General features: G+C 34.0%; 2 protein-coding genes across 2 annotated transcripts in view; both read right to left on the bottom strand.

Annotated features, from left to right (window-relative positions):
* Nucleotides 1-7,696, bottom strand: part of LOC105443260 (atrial natriuretic peptide-converting enzyme-like) — a 41,942-nt gene extending 34,246 nt beyond the window's left edge. Inside the window, exons 1-6 of the mRNA XM_030984630.1 lie at nt 7,434-7,696; nt 6,491-6,588; nt 4,263-4,370; nt 2,855-2,970; nt 1,484-1,724; nt 12-198 (exon numbers count right to left, since the gene is read on the bottom strand). Coding sequence (XP_030840490.1) covers nt 12-198; nt 1,484-1,724; nt 2,855-2,970; nt 4,263-4,370; nt 6,491-6,566 — 728 coding nt within the window. The 5' untranslated portion in view covers nt 6,567-6,588; nt 7,434-7,696. The remainder of the gene's footprint in view (nt 1-11; nt 199-1,483; nt 1,725-2,854; nt 2,971-4,262; nt 4,371-6,490; nt 6,589-7,433) is intronic.
* Nucleotides 7,697-9,907: 2,211 nt separating this feature from the next.
* Nucleotides 9,908-19,088, bottom strand: part of LOC585530 (enteropeptidase-like) — a 30,227-nt gene continuing 21,046 nt past the window's right edge. The window contains exons 13-19 of the mRNA XM_030984631.1: nt 18,795-18,824; nt 17,066-17,104; nt 15,403-15,528; nt 14,042-14,068; nt 13,216-13,441; nt 12,273-12,370; nt 9,908-10,156 (exon numbers count right to left, since the gene is read on the bottom strand). Coding sequence (XP_030840491.1) covers nt 9,927-10,156; nt 12,273-12,370; nt 13,216-13,441; nt 14,042-14,068; nt 15,403-15,528; nt 17,066-17,104; nt 18,795-18,824 — 776 coding nt within the window. The 3' untranslated portion in view covers nt 9,908-9,926. The remainder of the gene's footprint in view (nt 10,157-12,272; nt 12,371-13,215; nt 13,442-14,041; nt 14,069-15,402; nt 15,529-17,065; nt 17,105-18,794; nt 18,825-19,088) is intronic.

The raw sequence follows: 19,088 nt of genomic DNA, 5'->3' as shown, positions 1-19,088 counted from the left end.
GTCCAACTTACACACAGTGAGCTGCTGTCACTACCCATTCGGAAGAGATTAGAGTACCTCCGCAGAAACCGGATCCGTTATCTTTCAAATATACCATCCAGGGAAATTCGCCTTCATTTGCATCCACGCCACCTACTATTTCGGCAAATTTCTGTCTATATGCTGGTCTTGTACCACAGATGTCAGTTTTGAACAGGTCTAACATAGAAACAAATTGTAAAGAAAGATATATGAATTTTTTATAGGGTCTATACCAGTATTAAGGGAGTCATGCAAAAAAAATTACAAAACTGAAGAAACACTTATCTAATATCGAAAAGTACAATGGTTTAAAGTTGGTAGTATAATAATAATAATAATAATAATAGTGGGTTCTTGTATAGCGCTCATGTCAGTCAGATTTGACCCTCCTGGCGCTCCCGATTATTACCCTGGCTTTAGCACGGCTGTCATACGGCGCTCTAGCATTTCAAGGAGGTACCCGTTTAATTCACCTGTATGTATTTATATAAATCACCATAAAAAAATAATACAATTTGATTAAAAGACAAAATTAGACAAAATGTGCATAAAAACTCAACTATAATGTGCCAAATTAGTAAAAGGAAGACAGCAACATGCAATGAATAATGATAAACGATTAAATATGTATAATAGGAATGTATTTTATATGTTTGGAGACGGGATGGGTTGAAAGAGAGAAAAGTGGGAATTTCAATATTAAGAAAGATAGATAGTGATGGGAGATAGTTTAATAGTGATGGGAGGAAACGAACAGGAAGAGAAAGAGACAAGGAAAGAGTGAGAACGAGAGAGGGAGAGACAAGGTGTGAATTAAAGAGCAGAATTCAACATTTCCTGATTTGGATTTGGCTTTCTATTACTGATGAAGTAATCATGCAATATCTATGACAAGCTAGGATACGAATTTGAAGTAACCGCTGGACCAGTTGGAGCGCTAGGGTCGTCACAGCATGATGAACATGAGTGCTACACAAGATGACACCATATTAAATTATCAAATTGTTCAATACATGCTTCTGCGATAATTGCTCTATGGTTATTGTCTATAAAACTAAAAGAGTTCCTGATTTCAAAACTATACCCAACACTATACTAATCATAGCCTCAACCCTGACCTAAAATCCCAATTTCAACCCTAACCCTACATCTTTCAAGAAATAACGCCCAGAGCAGTTGCTGCCGGCTATTGCGGCGTAACAAATTAGCCAGTGAATGCCGACGGGTGCTATGGTTTAGTTTTGTCTTAGTTTATTATCTGGTTTTTGTTATATAATTTTATCTGTTTATTGTACAGAGAACCCCACTTACAAGCTTAAGCTTCTCTCGGGTTCCCTAACCATTTTTACTTTGTATGTCCAACATGTTTTGTATATGTCCTTCGAACATTGTTTGTATTTCTGAATGTTGTTTAAAAAATGGTTGAATCAATAAATGAAATGAAATGTTGGATCATCCCTACCTCCTGTAGCTCCCTGGCAGTAACCATTAGGTGTTCTCCCTTTATCTGTAAAGTCTTTGCAGTTTACTGGCCAAGACATGTTTGAGTGCTGCTCAAAGAGTTCTCTACAGTGTGCTGTAATATTCACACAATCTGAGTAGCATGGGCGATTTGTAGGTCCTTGATGGATGCATTCAGGAAACAGCAAGTTGCATGCAAGGTCGATGGCTCTGGGATGACAACCTTGTAAACTGTGTATAATCTTCATTCAAAATAATAGTTGTAGGAATGTGATAAAAGATTTAAACATTAAAAGGGGAAGTCTACCCTGATATTAAGTTGGTTTGGTATAGAAGCAGAAAAATGAGAGAAACAGATCAGAAATTGAGAGTTTGAGAAAAAGTCGATTAAAAATATTAAAGAATTTTTTTGAATTTTGAAGTTGCGATGTTGCGATAAATCAAACATGAATTGGCAGTTCTGTGATGTATCTTGAGACCTCCTGTCCAATTTGCTTGGCACAGAAAGTTTCATAAAGTTTCATTTTTTTTCTTAGTTATTGATGACGACATACATTTGTTTCTTACATGGGTTGCCATACAACATATGTGCAATAACTATATCTAGAGTGAATGTATGATTGACAATTTTCTTCAGGGAAAATATAATTTTTGAAAGTTTTTTAGTACAGGGCAAATGGAAGGAGAGCTCACAAGATACGTCACAGGGTTACCAATTTATGTTTGATTGATAGCAATTTCAAAAATTAAAAACTCTGTTATTTTTAATTGGTTTTTGCACAAACTTTCACTGACGTGTTTCTCTTAAAACCAACTTAATATCAGGGTGGACTTCCCTTTCAACCCAGGTTCATGGCACAGTGTAATTAAAAATACAAATATTTAATTGGCAAGGTGTACAGCAAAAATACATGGACCCAAACAGCATAGAGAAGAAAACAAAACATTGCCTTTTCAATATGAATGCAGGATGGATGAAATGAAATGGGGTTTCCCAATGTAAAGGTACATGTACTACAACTCAATATTATAAGAAAGAGGTTCGACACAAACTGTGCAACTAGCATCACCGCAGTCCCTCATATTGCTACTGTTATATATTTTGTATGTTCAATGCAATCGTTTTGGCCTGTATAAAATTTAGTTCATCTCATAAAGCAACTTTTTTGTATGAAGGAAATCTATATGGACACTTTCAGCATGGACGTTATGATACAAGTTTCTCCTTTGTAATAATACTGATAACATCCTTCATAAATTTCTTTCTGAAAAAAAATTGCTTTACTACAGCACATTAGTTATCGAGTGTAAAGAAATATTTATGTGTAATCCAGAGAATGAAATAAGATATAAACACACTGGAGCTACTCACAAAATTGTAAGAAAGAACTGCCTGAGGAGAATTTGGAGAATACTGATTCGAGAAGTATGTTCTGTCATACGGTAATTGTCCACATTCACCTATATTCTCTAGAGGAACACAGGGTGCTGTTTGATAAACAGAAAATATCATATAATAAGAAGGGGAAAATTAACATGAACAGCTGTATGTGTATATTCATGTACATGTAGGTTCGTGTTTTACTAATTCAGTAAACCAAATCCCAAACCCCGAGTATGAAATTACGTTTTACAAAAGGAAAACCTAAATCTCAAGTTAAGATGAATCCCTTGTTGGTTTAAATTTGGGTAGAATACATGATAAAGAGTCTTACAGGTCTAACTAAGCAGAAAATAACCATTCATAGGTAGATCTGTCATATATTTTGGTCGTCTCTAAGAAATCATTCAAATGGTACACAATAGCACATTCCACTACATTACAGCATTCTACATAAATGGAAAATCACTTATATACCGGGTAGGTGAAATAGTCAACATTTTAACATGATTAAGATCGTAGTAGATTATTTTTCGATTTGAATAATATTAAGGGATTGGGTAACTTTGTCTCAGATTCTGTAACAAAATCCTGGATTTAGCTCATGCTGCAATAATAATTATAAATAGGTCAGTCAGGAACCCCATGACTTTTACAAGCCTGTCGCCTGTCTCATTATCAAGATATTTATGATTGGAAATCGCAATCAAATTTTGTGTTTGCCTAACGGTTTTCATAACACTACAGTCTATTGGGGAAAATGAGTGTGGTAAAACCGGTCACTCAAAGATTTTTACTCTTTTGAGGCACTTCATGATCATTTTGAAGCGCAATTTTTTCAGGGCTTCATTATTACACCATATCACAGACACTGATAACACGTAGGACCATGCCTCTCAGATTTAACAATGTTACCCGATGCCTTAAAGGAAGGTAGTAGAGGTGTTGTGTTGTATTCTATTCTAAGCATAAAGACATCATCAAAAGTAAAATTGCTAGGGAATTCAATACAATTGTTGTGATCCATTGCCTTCAATAACATCTAACTGGTAGGTACATTAATAAGTATCATTAACTCAACACCTGGGCCCTGTTTTATAAATCTTGTTAACAATAACAAAAGCTAAATTTCTATGCCAATTTTGCTTTCTGCCAATCAAATGCCACGATTTCAGTAGCTTGTAACAGTTAGTGTTACTTGTTAATGATAAAAAGTTTTATGAAACAGGGCCAAGGTGTTGAGACAGTTGAAAGCTTTCAGTTTTTATAATTTTAGATTATTTTAGATTTAGGTTTTGATATCGTCCGTTATAGTTATTTCTCGCCAATTGGAACGGATGATGCCCTTTCAAATTCACATGATTATACGAGTCAACTGAAGAATAATGTGTATGCTTACGACAATACTCCTCATCAGAAAAGTCACCACAATCATTGTAACCGTCACAAGTTAGAGAATTCAGAACGCAATTGTTGTTGATACATGTGAAAGAGTCATTGCCGCACCCTGGTCAAAATGAAAATATAGAAACTCATAAACAAATCAATTACTGATAAAAATTGAATCAACCTAAATGCAGATGTAATATCAAATCGACTTGCCCTCAATCCAAAGTATTGAACGGCCCAACGGACATAAACAGTTAATGTTAAAAGACCACCCAAAACACTTCTTTGAATAAATGTGTGGCTAGAGTAATGAGATATATCCGATTTAGTACTTTTATCCACAAGCCTAGACAGATTTTCATGTCGAAATTACGAACTGAATGTAAAGTGAATGAGTGGGCAGACATTAGAACCTTTGTTTTTTGCAATGTCAAAATGACATTGTTCTTACACAAATTTTGACAAAACCTGTGGCACACTTTAAAGGTTCTATGTCCCATTTAATTTGCAGGTCAAAAAAAAAAAAAATCAAAAATGTTAGATTCCAACGGCATTTGAAAGACAATTCTTATTTAGAACTACCTTCAAAACGAAAGGGTTTGAAAATTGCTTTTTTACAAAAATAACGACCATTAGTTGTTGAATCCACATAAGTGATTGCAATCACCTAAGTAATAGTCTGATTTTCAGACCCTTGTACCGAATGGTCTTACGTTTGGTGCTGCACAAACATTCAATCAGTTTGATTTTGGTCATTACAAGTAGTGGGTTATTGATGTAGACAAATGTACCTATACAGCTCATTTTATGTATGTAATTATTACCAAAGAAAAAGAAGATGTCAGTCAGTCACTCAATAGTGTCTGACAGGGAAGTCTAGAAAGTAAATGGGTTTCCTTGCATAATTTGAATACTAGGACACTGCTAACATTTAAATTTCACAGATAGGACATTCATGACATATTCATAATTCCTGCAACGTTCTACATAATGTGATGTTGGCTGCAAAAGGGACATAGTATCTTTAATCTAGTTATATATATAAGAAATTAAATGACATCAAGCATAAGGGGAGCACAATATAACGGTAACAAATCTTGTTGATTTCAAGTGAAATATTAGGAGAGCAGACACAGGGTTCCCCTATATATTACACTAAAATATCATATCCTACATATTTTAGTTTAATTTTATGTTCTGCTGTATTTTAGCGCAATTCTGTGTTCTCTTGATTTGTTTGTCTATGTTCTGCTGCATTTCACCCTAATTTCTACTTCCTGCTGTAGTTCAGCATAATTCTAGGTTCTGCTGTTTTTAGCATAATTTTAGGTTCTGCTGTATTTTGGCATAATTCTACTTCATGCTGTATTTCAGCATAAATCTAGGTTCTGCTGTTTTTTAGCATAATTCTAGGTTCTGCTGTATTTTGGCATAATTCTAGGTTCTGCTGTATTTTAGCATCATTCTATTTTCTGCTGCATTTTTAAGCATCATTTTATGTTCCGCTGTATTTCAGCATCATTCTATTTTCTGCTGTATTTTAGCCTCATTATATGTTTTGCTGTATATCAGCGTCATTCTACGTTTTGCTGTATTTCAGCGTAATTCTATGTTCCGCTGCATTTTAGCGTCATTCTATCCCTGTTCTGCTGTTTTTTAGCGTTATGCTAGGTTCTGCTGTAATAGCAAAAAATATAATTGATGTTTGAGTCAATATTTCAACATTTTGTGTAGAATTTTTGTGTATGTAACTTAGCTCTATTAGAGAAAACAGACAAAATTAAAACTGGTCAATGAATTATGGAGAAGAAGGTTTTTCTTGTAATTTCTTGCATTTTTTTTTTTTTTTTGGGGGGGGGGGGGGGGCAATTTTAAAGCAAACTTTCAAAATTATATGAAAAATTTCTGCGGATCTCATTCAGCTCTGTAAAAGAAAAAAAAATCAAAGTTGGTCAATGAATGAAGGAGAAAATGTTTTTTGTGACTTTGAATCAATTTGCATGAATATGCAAAATTAATACAAATTTCACAATTCTGTGTAGAAGTTTCCACTCCCCCTACCCAGCCCTATCCATAAAGCAAACAGAATCCAAATCGGATGAGAAATTATGAAGAGGAAGCATTTAGAAATTGTGGATGGATGATGGACGCCAAATGCAATTGCATACTGTTTAGCTCATCGCACCAATCGGGCCAGATGAGCTTAAACCAAAACCAAAACTAGATGTGTGTACATACCTAGAGATCTAGGGATCACTGTTAGCTGCAGTTGGAATCCCTGATGCGTGACTGAATCGTCACTGGTGAATCGCATCCAACTGTTAGAACTGTACAATCTGTAGAACAAGACAAAATTGTGTCAATACTTTTTCTGATATTAATACATACTATCTGATTATTCACTATGTTCTGGATACACTGTTATTTCACACTTCAGCACCAATGACGTAGTATCATAAAAAAAAACACATTTCATAGTCATAGCAATCCTTTCGATTTTTGTTTGCATTTGCAAGAACACCCCAAAACTCATCTAACTGTAGCTTGCCTGTAAACCATCCTGATTTGCATATTATTATAGTTGGTCGTTTCATAGAGCAGTGTTAGGTCCAAAACCACATCAGATGTCATTGGGAGAGACTACCCAAAGTATGATTTCATCGTTTCTTTCTTTTCTTTTCCAGTGTGAAGGAACCTCCTGGCACCAACTCATAATCTGTCGTACAGGCAAAAATGGTTTTAAATATCTGAGACATGGCAGATAACATCAGAGTCTCAGAGGTTTTAAGTTTGTAGCACAGGAGAAAGTGAGTTGCTGTTGAGAGCGAGATCACCTACTTTCTTTAATAGAGAAATATCCTTATCACAATGACAAAAGACCTACAAAAGTCTGACAGACCGACTGACAACGGACCGACCAAAATGACAAAATTGCATTAATATAGAAACTGACACACAACAAAAACTAATGTACTGGTACGTATATCAAAATTTGTTGGGATGAGACGTCACACCCACCATAACAGAACATTTGAGTTACATGAACACACACACATGCGCAAATTTAGAGACACATGTATAGGTGAAACACTATTTTGTTCATATGGCTTCTTCAAGTTAAAATGCAAGTACATGTGCATTAAAAATGCACAAATTAAATAATGTATACATTTACACAAACCTCAAAGACGCTGGTATATCTTGTCCTGAGAAAGTTTTTACCACCAAGTTCCCAGGTGTATGACCATTCCCTATGCTCAGATGGTCACAGCAAGATTCCAGATTAAATGCTATGAATGTGATGATCACAGAGTAGTTTGATGGAGCCGTGATGTACCAAGTATTATAGGCGTGGTTTGGATACTCATGAGGATAGTTTGGTGATGAAATTGACCACGTTTCTCCAACAGTCAAGTTAACCGCTGAAACTTTAGTAGTGTAAGAAATAAACCAAGTACAATAATTTGATGATAAATTTTGTCTGTTTAAATGAAAAAAGAACATGCAGATCATCAAATTGGTTCAAGTCATAGATTTCAATTCTTAAAAAAAAATCTATTTCATTTACTTTTATTTACTGCAATTGCTCTTTGCCGTAATGTCCAACATTATTTTTGCTCATATGATTGTATTGTATTTTTTCCTGTGTATGGTAATCTTGATGTCAAATTCATTTGGGTATTACCATACAAACGGACATACTGAAACACAGCCTTTGGTGCTGAAAGTTTGTTTTTACCGTGTCTAAATAAAATCAACAACAACCCTTAATGTAGCTTAATATAAGGTATGCACATTTAGGTTCAAAGAAGGTCAGATAAAATAGTTATAAAATACAGGTGACACATGGGGTATTTGCACATAAAAATAGCACACACTTACATACATTTGCACACACATACTCTTTTCAACACTAAAATAAGAGTATGTAGAAAATTATTTAAAAACGTTTGTCTAAAGATATATGAAATAATTGAGTGCAGTGTTTAAAGACGTGTTTACTAATGGAGTAGTTATCATAGTAATACCTGAAATCGTGTCATTGGTTGTAGTACCTAGGAAAACAAAAGAATATTGCATTATTTGCTTAAATATAAAACACTGGCATGTGTTTCATTTCAATTTTGCCTGTTAATCAGTATGAATAAAGAAATATACAATCACACATATATGCACACACATACTTTTCTCAACACTATTCATTAAGAGTATGTAGAAAATTATTTTTAAATATTTGTTTAAAGTGTAAGATATGAAATAATGAAGGATAGTTTGGTGATGAGATCAAACACATTTCTCCTAGAGTCAGGTGCACTGCTGAAAATTTAGTAGTGTAAAGAAGAAAACCCATGTACAATAATATGATAAATTTTGTCTGTTAAAATGATTAAAGGAAACCTCACCCCAAGAAATAACTTAAGTTATTCTGAGAGTTTTATTGTATTCTTGCCCAATTAATCTACACGATACCCTACCAAAGCGTATGTGAGAGGTATATAAAACAAGATATTCTTAGCATAATGTACAGTTTCTAAGGACAACATAGGCATCGCCATTTGCTCGATATCATAGGCCTACTATGCAAAGTCGTTTATCAAGCAAATGTTTTCAAATCTATAGGCGCTTTCTTCCGTGTGTGTGCAGTGATGAATTATTTCATTCACTTGCTATTATCTTTTGGAAATAATTGTCTGAATGCAAATTGCATGAAAATAAGCTAATGTTTGCATTTATGGTAATTTATGCTACTAAGGTCATAATATTTAATTTTTTTACCCCAAAATCATATATTCTTTATATTTAAACATTCATTTTTACTACATATATTCATTTGGAATAATAATAAAGCAAACAAATTTGAAATAGCCAGGTTAGTCCGTATGTTATCTATTGCTTTGATAATTAGGTGGTCTGTCGTTTACGACAGATCACCTATTGTTTTCGTCAGAATTTTCTTTCTTATTATTATTATTATTATTATTTATTTTTATTTCTCCACACTTTTTTGTTCCGATGATAACTCAAGATCGGTTCAGTCAATTTCGTTCAATTTTGGCACAGTCATAGGTCATTGCCATAAGACATGACAGGAACATTTTCAAGGTCATCAAGTCTTTATGACGTCATCCAGGCACCATTTTTTTTGTTTTTTTGTTCTTTCAACTCATGATCATATATTCATAACGGAAAGGCATTTCTTATTCATATTTATCATGATCAAGGTCAATATCCGTCCGGTCAATTTCAGGTCAAAGAACGCGCGCGCATGTGTACGTCCGCGCGTAAGCGCGCGCGCAAAAAAAAAAATGCTCCAAATCGTCTCAAATTTATTTTGCATATGTTTCAGGCCATTTTAAGCATTTTGCAAAAAAACGCGCTCGCACGCATGCGTGCGCGTTTTCAAGCGTACTGGTATTTTTCAACATAGAATCGCCAGATTTTCTCTGTCATCATATTTGGCACATTTTTCAAAGCATTTTGATACCTTGTTCATCTTTTTCTGCCCATTAATAAGGGAATGAGCGTCCGTTTAAGATAATTTCCGTTCGTGCGAGCTCTTGTAATACCTAGCATACATGGGCAAAAACATGCCTATACAAAATGATAAAAAGTTTTATGAAACAGGGCCAAGGTGTTGAGACAGTTGAAAGCTTTCAGTTTTTATAATTTTAGATTATTTTAGATTTAGATTTTGATATCGTCCGTTATAGTTATTTCTCGCCAATTGGAACGGATGATGCCCTTTCAAATTCACATGATTATACGAGTCAACTGAAGAATAATGTGTATGCTTACGACAATACTCCTCATCAGAAAAGTCACCACAATCATTGTAACCGTCACAAGTTAGAGAATTCAGAACGCAATTGTTGTTGATACATGTGAAAGAGTCGTTGCCGCACCCTGGTCAAAATGAAAATATAGAAACTCATAAACAAATCAATTACTGATAAAAATTGAATCAACCTAAATGCAGATGTAATATCAAATCGACTTGCCCTCAATCCAAAGTATTGAACGGCCCAACGGACATAAACAGTTAATGTTAAAAGACCACCCAAAACACTTCTTTGAATAAATGTGTGGCTAGAGTAATGAGATATATCCGATTTAGTACTTTTATCCACAAGCCTAGACAGATTTTCATGTCGAAATTACGAACTGAATGTAAAGTGAATGAGTGGGCAGACATTAGAACCTTTGTTTTTTGCAATGTCAAAATGACATTGTTCTTACACAAATTTTGACAAAACCTGTGGCACACTTTAAAGGTTCTATGTCCCATTTAATTTGCAGGTCAAAAAAAAAAAAAATCAAAAATGTTAGATTCCAACGGCATTTGAAAGACAATTCTTATTTAGAACTACCTTCAAAACGAAAGGGTTTGAAAATTGCTTTTTTACAAAAATAACGACCATTAGTTGTTGAATCCACATAAGTGATTGCAATCACCTAAGTAATAGTCTGATTTTCAGACCCTTGTACCGAATGGTCTTACGTTTGGTGCTGCACAAACATTCAATCAGTTTGATTTTGGTCATTACAAGTAGTGGGTTATTGATGTAGACAAATGTACCTATACAGCTCATTTTATGTATGTAATTATTACCAAAGAAAAAGAAGATGTCAGTCAGTCACTCAATAGTGTCTGACAGGGAAGTCTAGAAAGTAAATGGGTTTCCTTGCATAATTTGAATACTAGGACACTGCTAACATTTAAATTTCACAGATAGGACCTTCATGACATATTCATAATTCCTGCAACGTTCTACATAATGTGATGTTGGCTGCAAAAGGGACATAGTATCTTTAATCTAGTTATATATATAAGAAATTAAATGACATCAAGCATAAGGGGAGCACAATATAACGGTAACAAATCTTGTTGATTTCAAGTGAAATATTAGGAGAGCAGACACAGGGTTCCCCTATATATTACACTAAAATATCATATCCTACATATTTTAGTTTAATTTTATGTTCTGCTGTATTTTAGCGCAATTCTGTGTTCTCTTGATTTGTTTGTCTATGTTCTGCTGCATTTCACCCTAATTTCTACTTCCTGCTGTAGTTCAGCATAATTCTAGGTTCTGCTGTTTTTAGCATAATTTTAGGTTCTGCTGTATTTTGGCATAATTCTACTTCATGCTGTATTTCAGCATAAATCTAGGTTCTGCTGTTTTTTAGCATAATTCTAGGTTCTGCTGTATTTTGGCATAATTCTAGGTTCTGCTGTATTTTAGCATCATTCTATTTTCTGCTGCATTTTTAAGCATCATTTTATGTTCCGCTGTATTTCAGCATCATTCTATTTTCTGCTGTATTTTAGCCTCATTATATGTTTTGCTGTATATCAGCGTCATTCTACGTTTTGCTGTATTTCAGCGTAATTCTATGTTCCGCTGCATTTTAGCGTCATTCTATCCCTGTTCTGCTGTTTTTTAGCGTTATGCTAGGTTCTGCTGTAATAGCAAAAAATATAATTGATGTTTGAGTCAATATTTCAACATTTTGTGTAGAATTTTTGTGTATGTAACTTAGCTCTATTAGAGAAAACAGACAAAATTAAAACTGGTCAATGAATTATGGAGAAGAAGGTTTTTCTTGTAATTTCTTGCATTTTTTTTTTTTTTTGGGGGGGGGGGGGCAATTTTAAAGCAAACTTTCAAAATTATATGAAAAATTTCTGCGGATCTCATTCAGCTCTGTAAAAGAAAAAAAAATCAAAGTTGGTCAATGAATGAAGGAGAAAATGTTTTTTGTGACTTTGAATCAATTTGCATGAATATGCAAAATTAATACAAATTTCACAATTCTGTGTAGAAGTTTCCACTCCCCCTACCCAGCCCTATCCATAAAGCAAACAGAATCCAAATCGGATGAGAAATTATGAAGAGGAAGCATTTAGAAATTGTGGATGGATGATGGACGCCAAATGCAATTGCATACTGTTTAGCTCATCGCACCAATCGGGCCAGATGAGCTTAAACCAAAACCAAAACTAGATGTGTGTACATACCTAGAGATCTAGGGATCACTGTTAGCTGCAGTTGGAATCCCTGATGCGTGACTGAATCGTCACTGGTGAATCGCATCCAACTGTTAGAACTGTACAATCTGTAGAACAAGACAAAATTGTGTCAATACTTTTTCTGATATTAATACATACTATCTGATTATTCACTATGTTCTGGATACACTGTTATTTCACACTTCAGCACCAATGACGTAGTATCATAAAAAAAAAAACATTTCATAGTCATAGTAATCCTTTCGATTTTTGTTTGCATTTGCAAGAACACCCCAAAACTCATCTAACTGTAGCTTGCCTGTAAACCATCCTGATTTGCATATTATTATAGTTGGTCGTTTCATAGAGCAGTGTTAGGTCCAAAACCACATCAGATGTCATTGGGAGAGACTACCCAAAGTATGATTTCATCGTTTCTTTCTTTTCTTTTCCAGTGTGAAGGAACCACCTGGCACCAACTCATAATCTGTCTTACAGGCAAAAATGGTTTTAAATATCTGAGACATGGCAGATAACATCAGAGTCTCAGAGGTTTTCAGTTTGTAGCACAGGAGAAAGTGAGTTGCTGTTGAGAGCGAGATCACCTACTTTCTTTAATAGAGAAATATCCTTATCACAATGACAAAAGACCTACAAAAGTCTGACAGACCGACTGACAACGGACCGACCAAAATGACAAAATTGCATTAATATAGAAACTGACACACAACAAAAACTAATGTACTGGTACGTATATCAAAATTTGTTGGGATGAGACGTCACACCCACCATAACAGAACATTTGAGTTACATGAACACACACACATGCGCAAATTTAGAGACACATGTATAGGTGAAACACTATTTTGTTCATATGGCTTCTTCAAGTTAAAATGCAAGTACATGTGCATTAAAAATGCACAAATTAAATAATGTATACATTTACACAAACCTCAAAGACGCTGGTATATCTTGTCCTGAGAAAGTTTTTACCACCAAGTTCCCAGGTGTATGACCATTCCCTATGCTCAGATGGTCACAGCAAGATTCCAGATTAAATGTTATGAATGTGATGATCACAGAGTAGTTTGATGGAGCCGTGATGTACCAAGTATAATAGGCGTAGTTTGGATACTCATGAGGATAGTTTGGTGATGAAATTGACCACGTTTCTCCAACTTTAGTAGTGTAAGAAATAAACCAAGTACAATAATTTGATGATAAATTTTGTCTGTTTAAATGAAAAAAGAACATGCAGATCATCAAATTGGTTCAAGTCATAGATTTCAATTCTTAAAACAAAATCTATTTCATTTACTTTAATTTACTGCAATTGCTCTTTGCCGTAATGTCCAACATTATTTTTGCTCATATGATTGTATTGTATTTTTTCCTGTGTATGGTAATCTTGATGTCAAATTCATTTGGGTATTACCATACAAACAGACATACTGAAACACAGCCTTTGGTGCTGAAAGTTTGTTTTTACCGTGTCTAAATAAAATCAACAACAACCCTTAATGTAGCTTAATATAAGGTATGCACATTTAGGTTCAAAGAAGGTCACATAAAATAGTTATAAAATACAGGTGACACATGGGGTATTTGCACATAAAAATAGCACACACTTACATACATTTGCACACACATACTCTTTTCAACACTAAAATAAGAGTATGTAGAAAATTATTTAAAAACGTTTGTCTAAAGATATATGAAATAATTGAGTGCAGTGTTTAAAGACGTGTTTACTAATGGAGTAGTTATCATAGTAATACCTGAAATCGTGTCATTGGTTGTAGTACCTAGGAAAACAAAAGAATATTGCATTATTTGCTTAAATATAAAACACTGGCATGTGTTTCATTTCAATTTTGCCTGTTAATCAGTATGAATAAAGAAATATACAATCACACATATATGCACACACATACTTTTCTCAACACTATTAATTAAGAGTAGGTAGAAAATTATTTTTAAATATTTGTTTAAAGTTTAAGATATGAAATAATGAAGGATAGTTTGGTGATGAGATCAAACACATTTCTCCTAGAGTCAGGTGCACTGCTGAAAATTTAGTAGCGTAAAGAAGAAAACCCATGTACAATAATATGATGAATCTTGTCTGTTAAAATGATTAAAGGAAACCTCACCCCAAAAAATAACTTAAGTTATTCTGAGAGATTTATTGTATTCTTGCCCAATTAATCTACACGATACCCCATCAAAGTGTATGTGAGAGGTATATAAAACAAGATATTCTTAGCATAATGTACAGTTTCTAAGGACAACATAGGCATCGCCATTTGCTCGATATCATAGGCCTACTATGCAAAGTCGTTTATCAAGCAAATGTATTCAAATCTATAGACGCTTCCTTCCCACATGTGTGTGCAATGATGAAGTATTTCATTCGCTTGCAATTATCTTTTGTGCTATAATTTTCTGAATGCAAATTGCATGGAAATAAGCTGATGTTTGCATATTTGTGGTAATTTATGCAATTAAGGTCATAATATTTAACTGTTTTACCAAAAAATCATATATTCTTCATATTTAAACATTCATTTTTTTTACTCCACACCCGGGCCCTGTTTCATTAAAATTGTTATCAATTACAATAACTGTTATAAGCTACTGAAATCAACGCATTTGATTGGCAAAGAGCAAATTTGTCGTAGAAATTGAGCTTTTCTTATTGTTAATATTAAGGTTCATAAAGGAGGGCCCAGATGAAAGCTTTTAGTTTTGATAATTTTAGATAGTCATATACAAAGGTTTTGCTATAGTCCGTTTTTTATTCGTATATTTCTAGCTGAACTGAAATGGATGATGCCATTTCAAATTCACAAGATTGACATACATGCCAACATTTGAAAATCAGAAATCTGTACAAATTATGCTATTTTTAAAAAAAAGAGGAACAATCCTAACTCTCCTATTCAATACTACAGACAAATTTGTACAGGAAGAGGAACACCTGCATTAAAATGATAATTATCTTCTCCCAAAAAGAGGAATGTTCCTCTTTAATCTGAACAGTTGGCATGTATGGATTGAACATGTCAACTGAGCAAAAGAGTGATGCAACATTCAATTTACATAATAGTACTGTGATTTTAAACAATTTCAATCTTACCTATGCAGTTCAATTCATCCTCTCTGTTATCGCAATCATCGATACCATCGCAAACCCAGCTTGGATCATACACACATTCATAGTCAGATGCACACTCGAAGCAGATCGAGTTTGCTGGGGGGGTTGCTGGAATAAAGTGCACTTATACAGTTAATGCCAGTTGAACTAAAAGTCACTAGTGCATATGCATGCAAAAATATAAAGTACATAAATGTCGCAATGATTTACAATTGTTTTGGTAGTCAATATATAAAAACCCAGACTTTTAAAATTTTGCTGCACTCTACGATGCAAACTTGAAAAAAGGACCTTGTGACCTGGAAAGGATGATGCCATTTCAAATTCACAAGATTGAACAAGTCAACTGAAGAAACATGTGTTTGCTTACGACAATACTCCTCATCAGAAAAGTCACCACGATCATTGAAACCGTCACAAGTTTGACAATTCAGAATGCAATTCTTGTTAGTACATGTGAAAGAGTCATTGCTACACCCTGGTCAACATGAAACTATAGAAATTCATGATCATATCATTTACTGACAGGTGCTTTATCATTGCCAAAATTTAATCAACCTAAATGCACAAGTAATATAATTTGGGGTTGCAACAACTGGCTCAAGAAATTTTGGTTGACCAGCTTCCTCTACCAGTAGATTAATCCCCCACTCCCCCCCCCCCATTACAAATTGACTTGCCCTAAATCAAAGGTATTCAATGATCTTCAGGACATGAACAGATGTCAGCACACAAATTGCATAAGCTGTTGCCCAAACCCTGAGTATGAAATTACGTTTACGAAAAGAAAACCTAAATCTCAAGTTAAGATGAATCCCTTGTTGGTTTAAATTTGAGTAGGATACATGATAAAGAGTCTTACAGGTCTAACTAAGCAGAAAATAACCATTCATAGGTAGATCTGTCATACATTTTGGTCGTCTCTAAGAAATCATTCACATGGTACACAATAGCACATTCCACTACATTACAGCATTCTACATAAATGGAAAATCACTTATACCGGGTAGGTGAAATAGTCAACATTTTAACATGATTAAGATCGTAGTAGATTATTTTTCGATTTGAATAATATTAAGGGATTGGGTAACTTTGTCTCAGATTCTGAAACAAAATCCTGGATTTAGCTCATGGTGCAATGATAATTATATATAGGTCAGTCAGGAACCCCATGACTTTTACAAGCCGATCTCCTGTCTCATTATCAAGATATTTATGATTGGAAATCGGAATCAAATTTTGTGTTTGCCTAACGGTGTTCATATGTTTGTATTGTATTTTTCAGGTGTATGGTCATTTTGTCGTCAAATTCATTTGTGTAATACCATAAAAACGAACATACTGAAAAACAGCTTTTGGGGCTGAAAGTGTGTTTTTCCTGTGTCTAAATGAAATCAACAACAACCCTTAATGTAGAGTATAATTATGCACATTTAGGCTTAAAGAAGGAACAATGTACATCACAGCAAGCTCAGATAAAATGGTTTTAAAATACAGGTGACTACACACACATACTCTCCTAAACACTAAATTAAGAGTATGTAGAAAATTATTTAAAAACAGTTGCCTAAAGTTTAAGATATGAAATCGTTGAGTGCAGTGTTTTAAGACGTGTTTACCAATGGAGTAGTTATCATGGTAATACCTGAAATCATGTCATTGGTTAGACTGGCCGTAGTAGTACCTAGGAAAACAAAAGAATATTGCATTATTTGTTAAAACATAGGAATGTGTTTCATTTCACTTGTGACTGGTAATCAGTATGAATAAAGAAATTGAATGAAAGAAAATCCCATTTTTTTAGTAGTTTCTTGATACATTTCATTCTACAAGATCTAAATGCTCATCATTTGAATGGTCGGATCGATGATCCATTTTCGCAATTTTCTTTTAGAAACTCATTTATTGGTAAATGGCTATGCTCACTCATGCATGAATGGTACAATTCCAAGTGCATATCATCTAAACAAGGATTACTATATATATTTATTTAGATATATAAATATAACTATACTTCCAATACTTATTAGAAAATCTTAATTAGAAATAGTGTCCACTTTCTTGTTATGCTGAGTGTAGTTTAAAATTGGAATTTCAATATATTTGTGCATGCGCTATCAGCAGTATCTTGTCTGTGCTCTCAGCTGTGCTGTGCTCCGACAGCTGCTGTACAGACGATTGATCCAGGATTATTTTCGTCAAGAACATAAGGTTAGGATTAGGGTTGAAATCATGTTTTAGTTTAGCTTTATGGCTAGGATTTTCGACAGCCGGTACTGTGTTTTATCAACCTGCAAGGACCTTATCTCCAAGACTTTGGCTGATGGGAACAAGTACGTCAGAGAGAATACCAAATATTTTTGTTAAATTTTTTTTGGTTAAAATTGTATTTTTTGTTAAAATTTGTATCCTGACATTTGATTAGTCCTAAATTAAAAAAAACAAACAGAATCGCTTTCAAGTCTACAAGATGTGTATTGCCAATCTCCAGTATCTGCTGTTAATGGCATAAATACTCTTGTGTTTAGTGGGTCCCCAATGCAATGCCCATGAATACATTGTACCCATGCAGACCTTTAATGGCACTTAGGGATTTGTCTCATTTTCTAGTGAAATTTAAAGCATGTTCACATATGCACTGTGCGCATTCAATATTTGTTTAGCTACACTGTCCAGCAGTCAGTTTCAAATTTTATGCCTGCAGTTTTGGCCAATCAGAGGCCTTGGATATTCATATGCAGTATATAAAAGAAAATATCAAGGGTAGTGATACTTTTTAGTTTTAATCAAGAATTCCATGAATCATAGTATTGCTAGAGTGCCTATATATGTCTACGCATACATATACGTGCAACTGATTCTTATGAAATAAAAAAACTAATGAACAGAAATTTGTTTGAGTCTCTGTTATCATAAATAGATATAGACTCGGAGATATATGTGAAAAACAAGTAAAACATATCTGTAAAATTTTAGCAATTCTATTCACCAGCCTCGATATGGTAAATTTCCACTCAAGAATCATATCCCAAAGCGACATGTAAATTGAATGAGTGTGCAGACGTGGGAACATAAAGAATGTAATGAATACATGTAGAATCACATTAAGCATCAAAGGAATTTTAATAAAAAATTGGCAAATTTTAAGTCAAATATTAGGTGCCCAATCATTACGTATGCGACACAAGAGGAAATACCAGGGACTAGCCTATATACCAATTCCCACCACACTGCACCAGCCTGCAATCTAATTAATAACTTGAATTTAAAGAGATAATAAAGGAGTTGGAGAAAGTGGAAAGACGTTTATATTTGTTTGCATTATATGGTTTTAAATGTATTAATTGATAAAAGTGCTGAAACTACAACAATACCTAATGTTGGTGGAACACTGCCTGCGTAATCTGCAATAAAAAGAAATTATTTATTGTTCAAATGAGATAATAGACAGATCACTTGAAATCATTTATGTAAAAATTTGGAATTTCATATATCCTTGGTTTTCTCTTCGCTCTGCATTACACGTTTTGTGAAGTTATATATTGTTAATAATAAGGAAGAATCTATTCTGCACTAAAATCAAACAAATTTAAGTCATAGAGGGGGCACAAAACTTATCCTCTACATAAATTCACCTAAACATGTCTCGAAGTTAGATTTACCAATTG

Source organism: Strongylocentrotus purpuratus, unplaced genomic scaffold (assembly GCF_000002235.5).
Source record: "Strongylocentrotus purpuratus isolate Spur 01 unplaced genomic scaffold, Spur_5.0 spur5_scaffold_14, whole genome shotgun sequence".
Classification (NCBI taxonomy): domain Eukaryota; kingdom Metazoa; phylum Echinodermata; class Echinoidea; order Camarodonta; family Strongylocentrotidae; genus Strongylocentrotus; species Strongylocentrotus purpuratus.
Note: the sequence above shows the minus strand (reverse complement) of the source record. Positions and strands in the feature narration are given on the sequence as shown.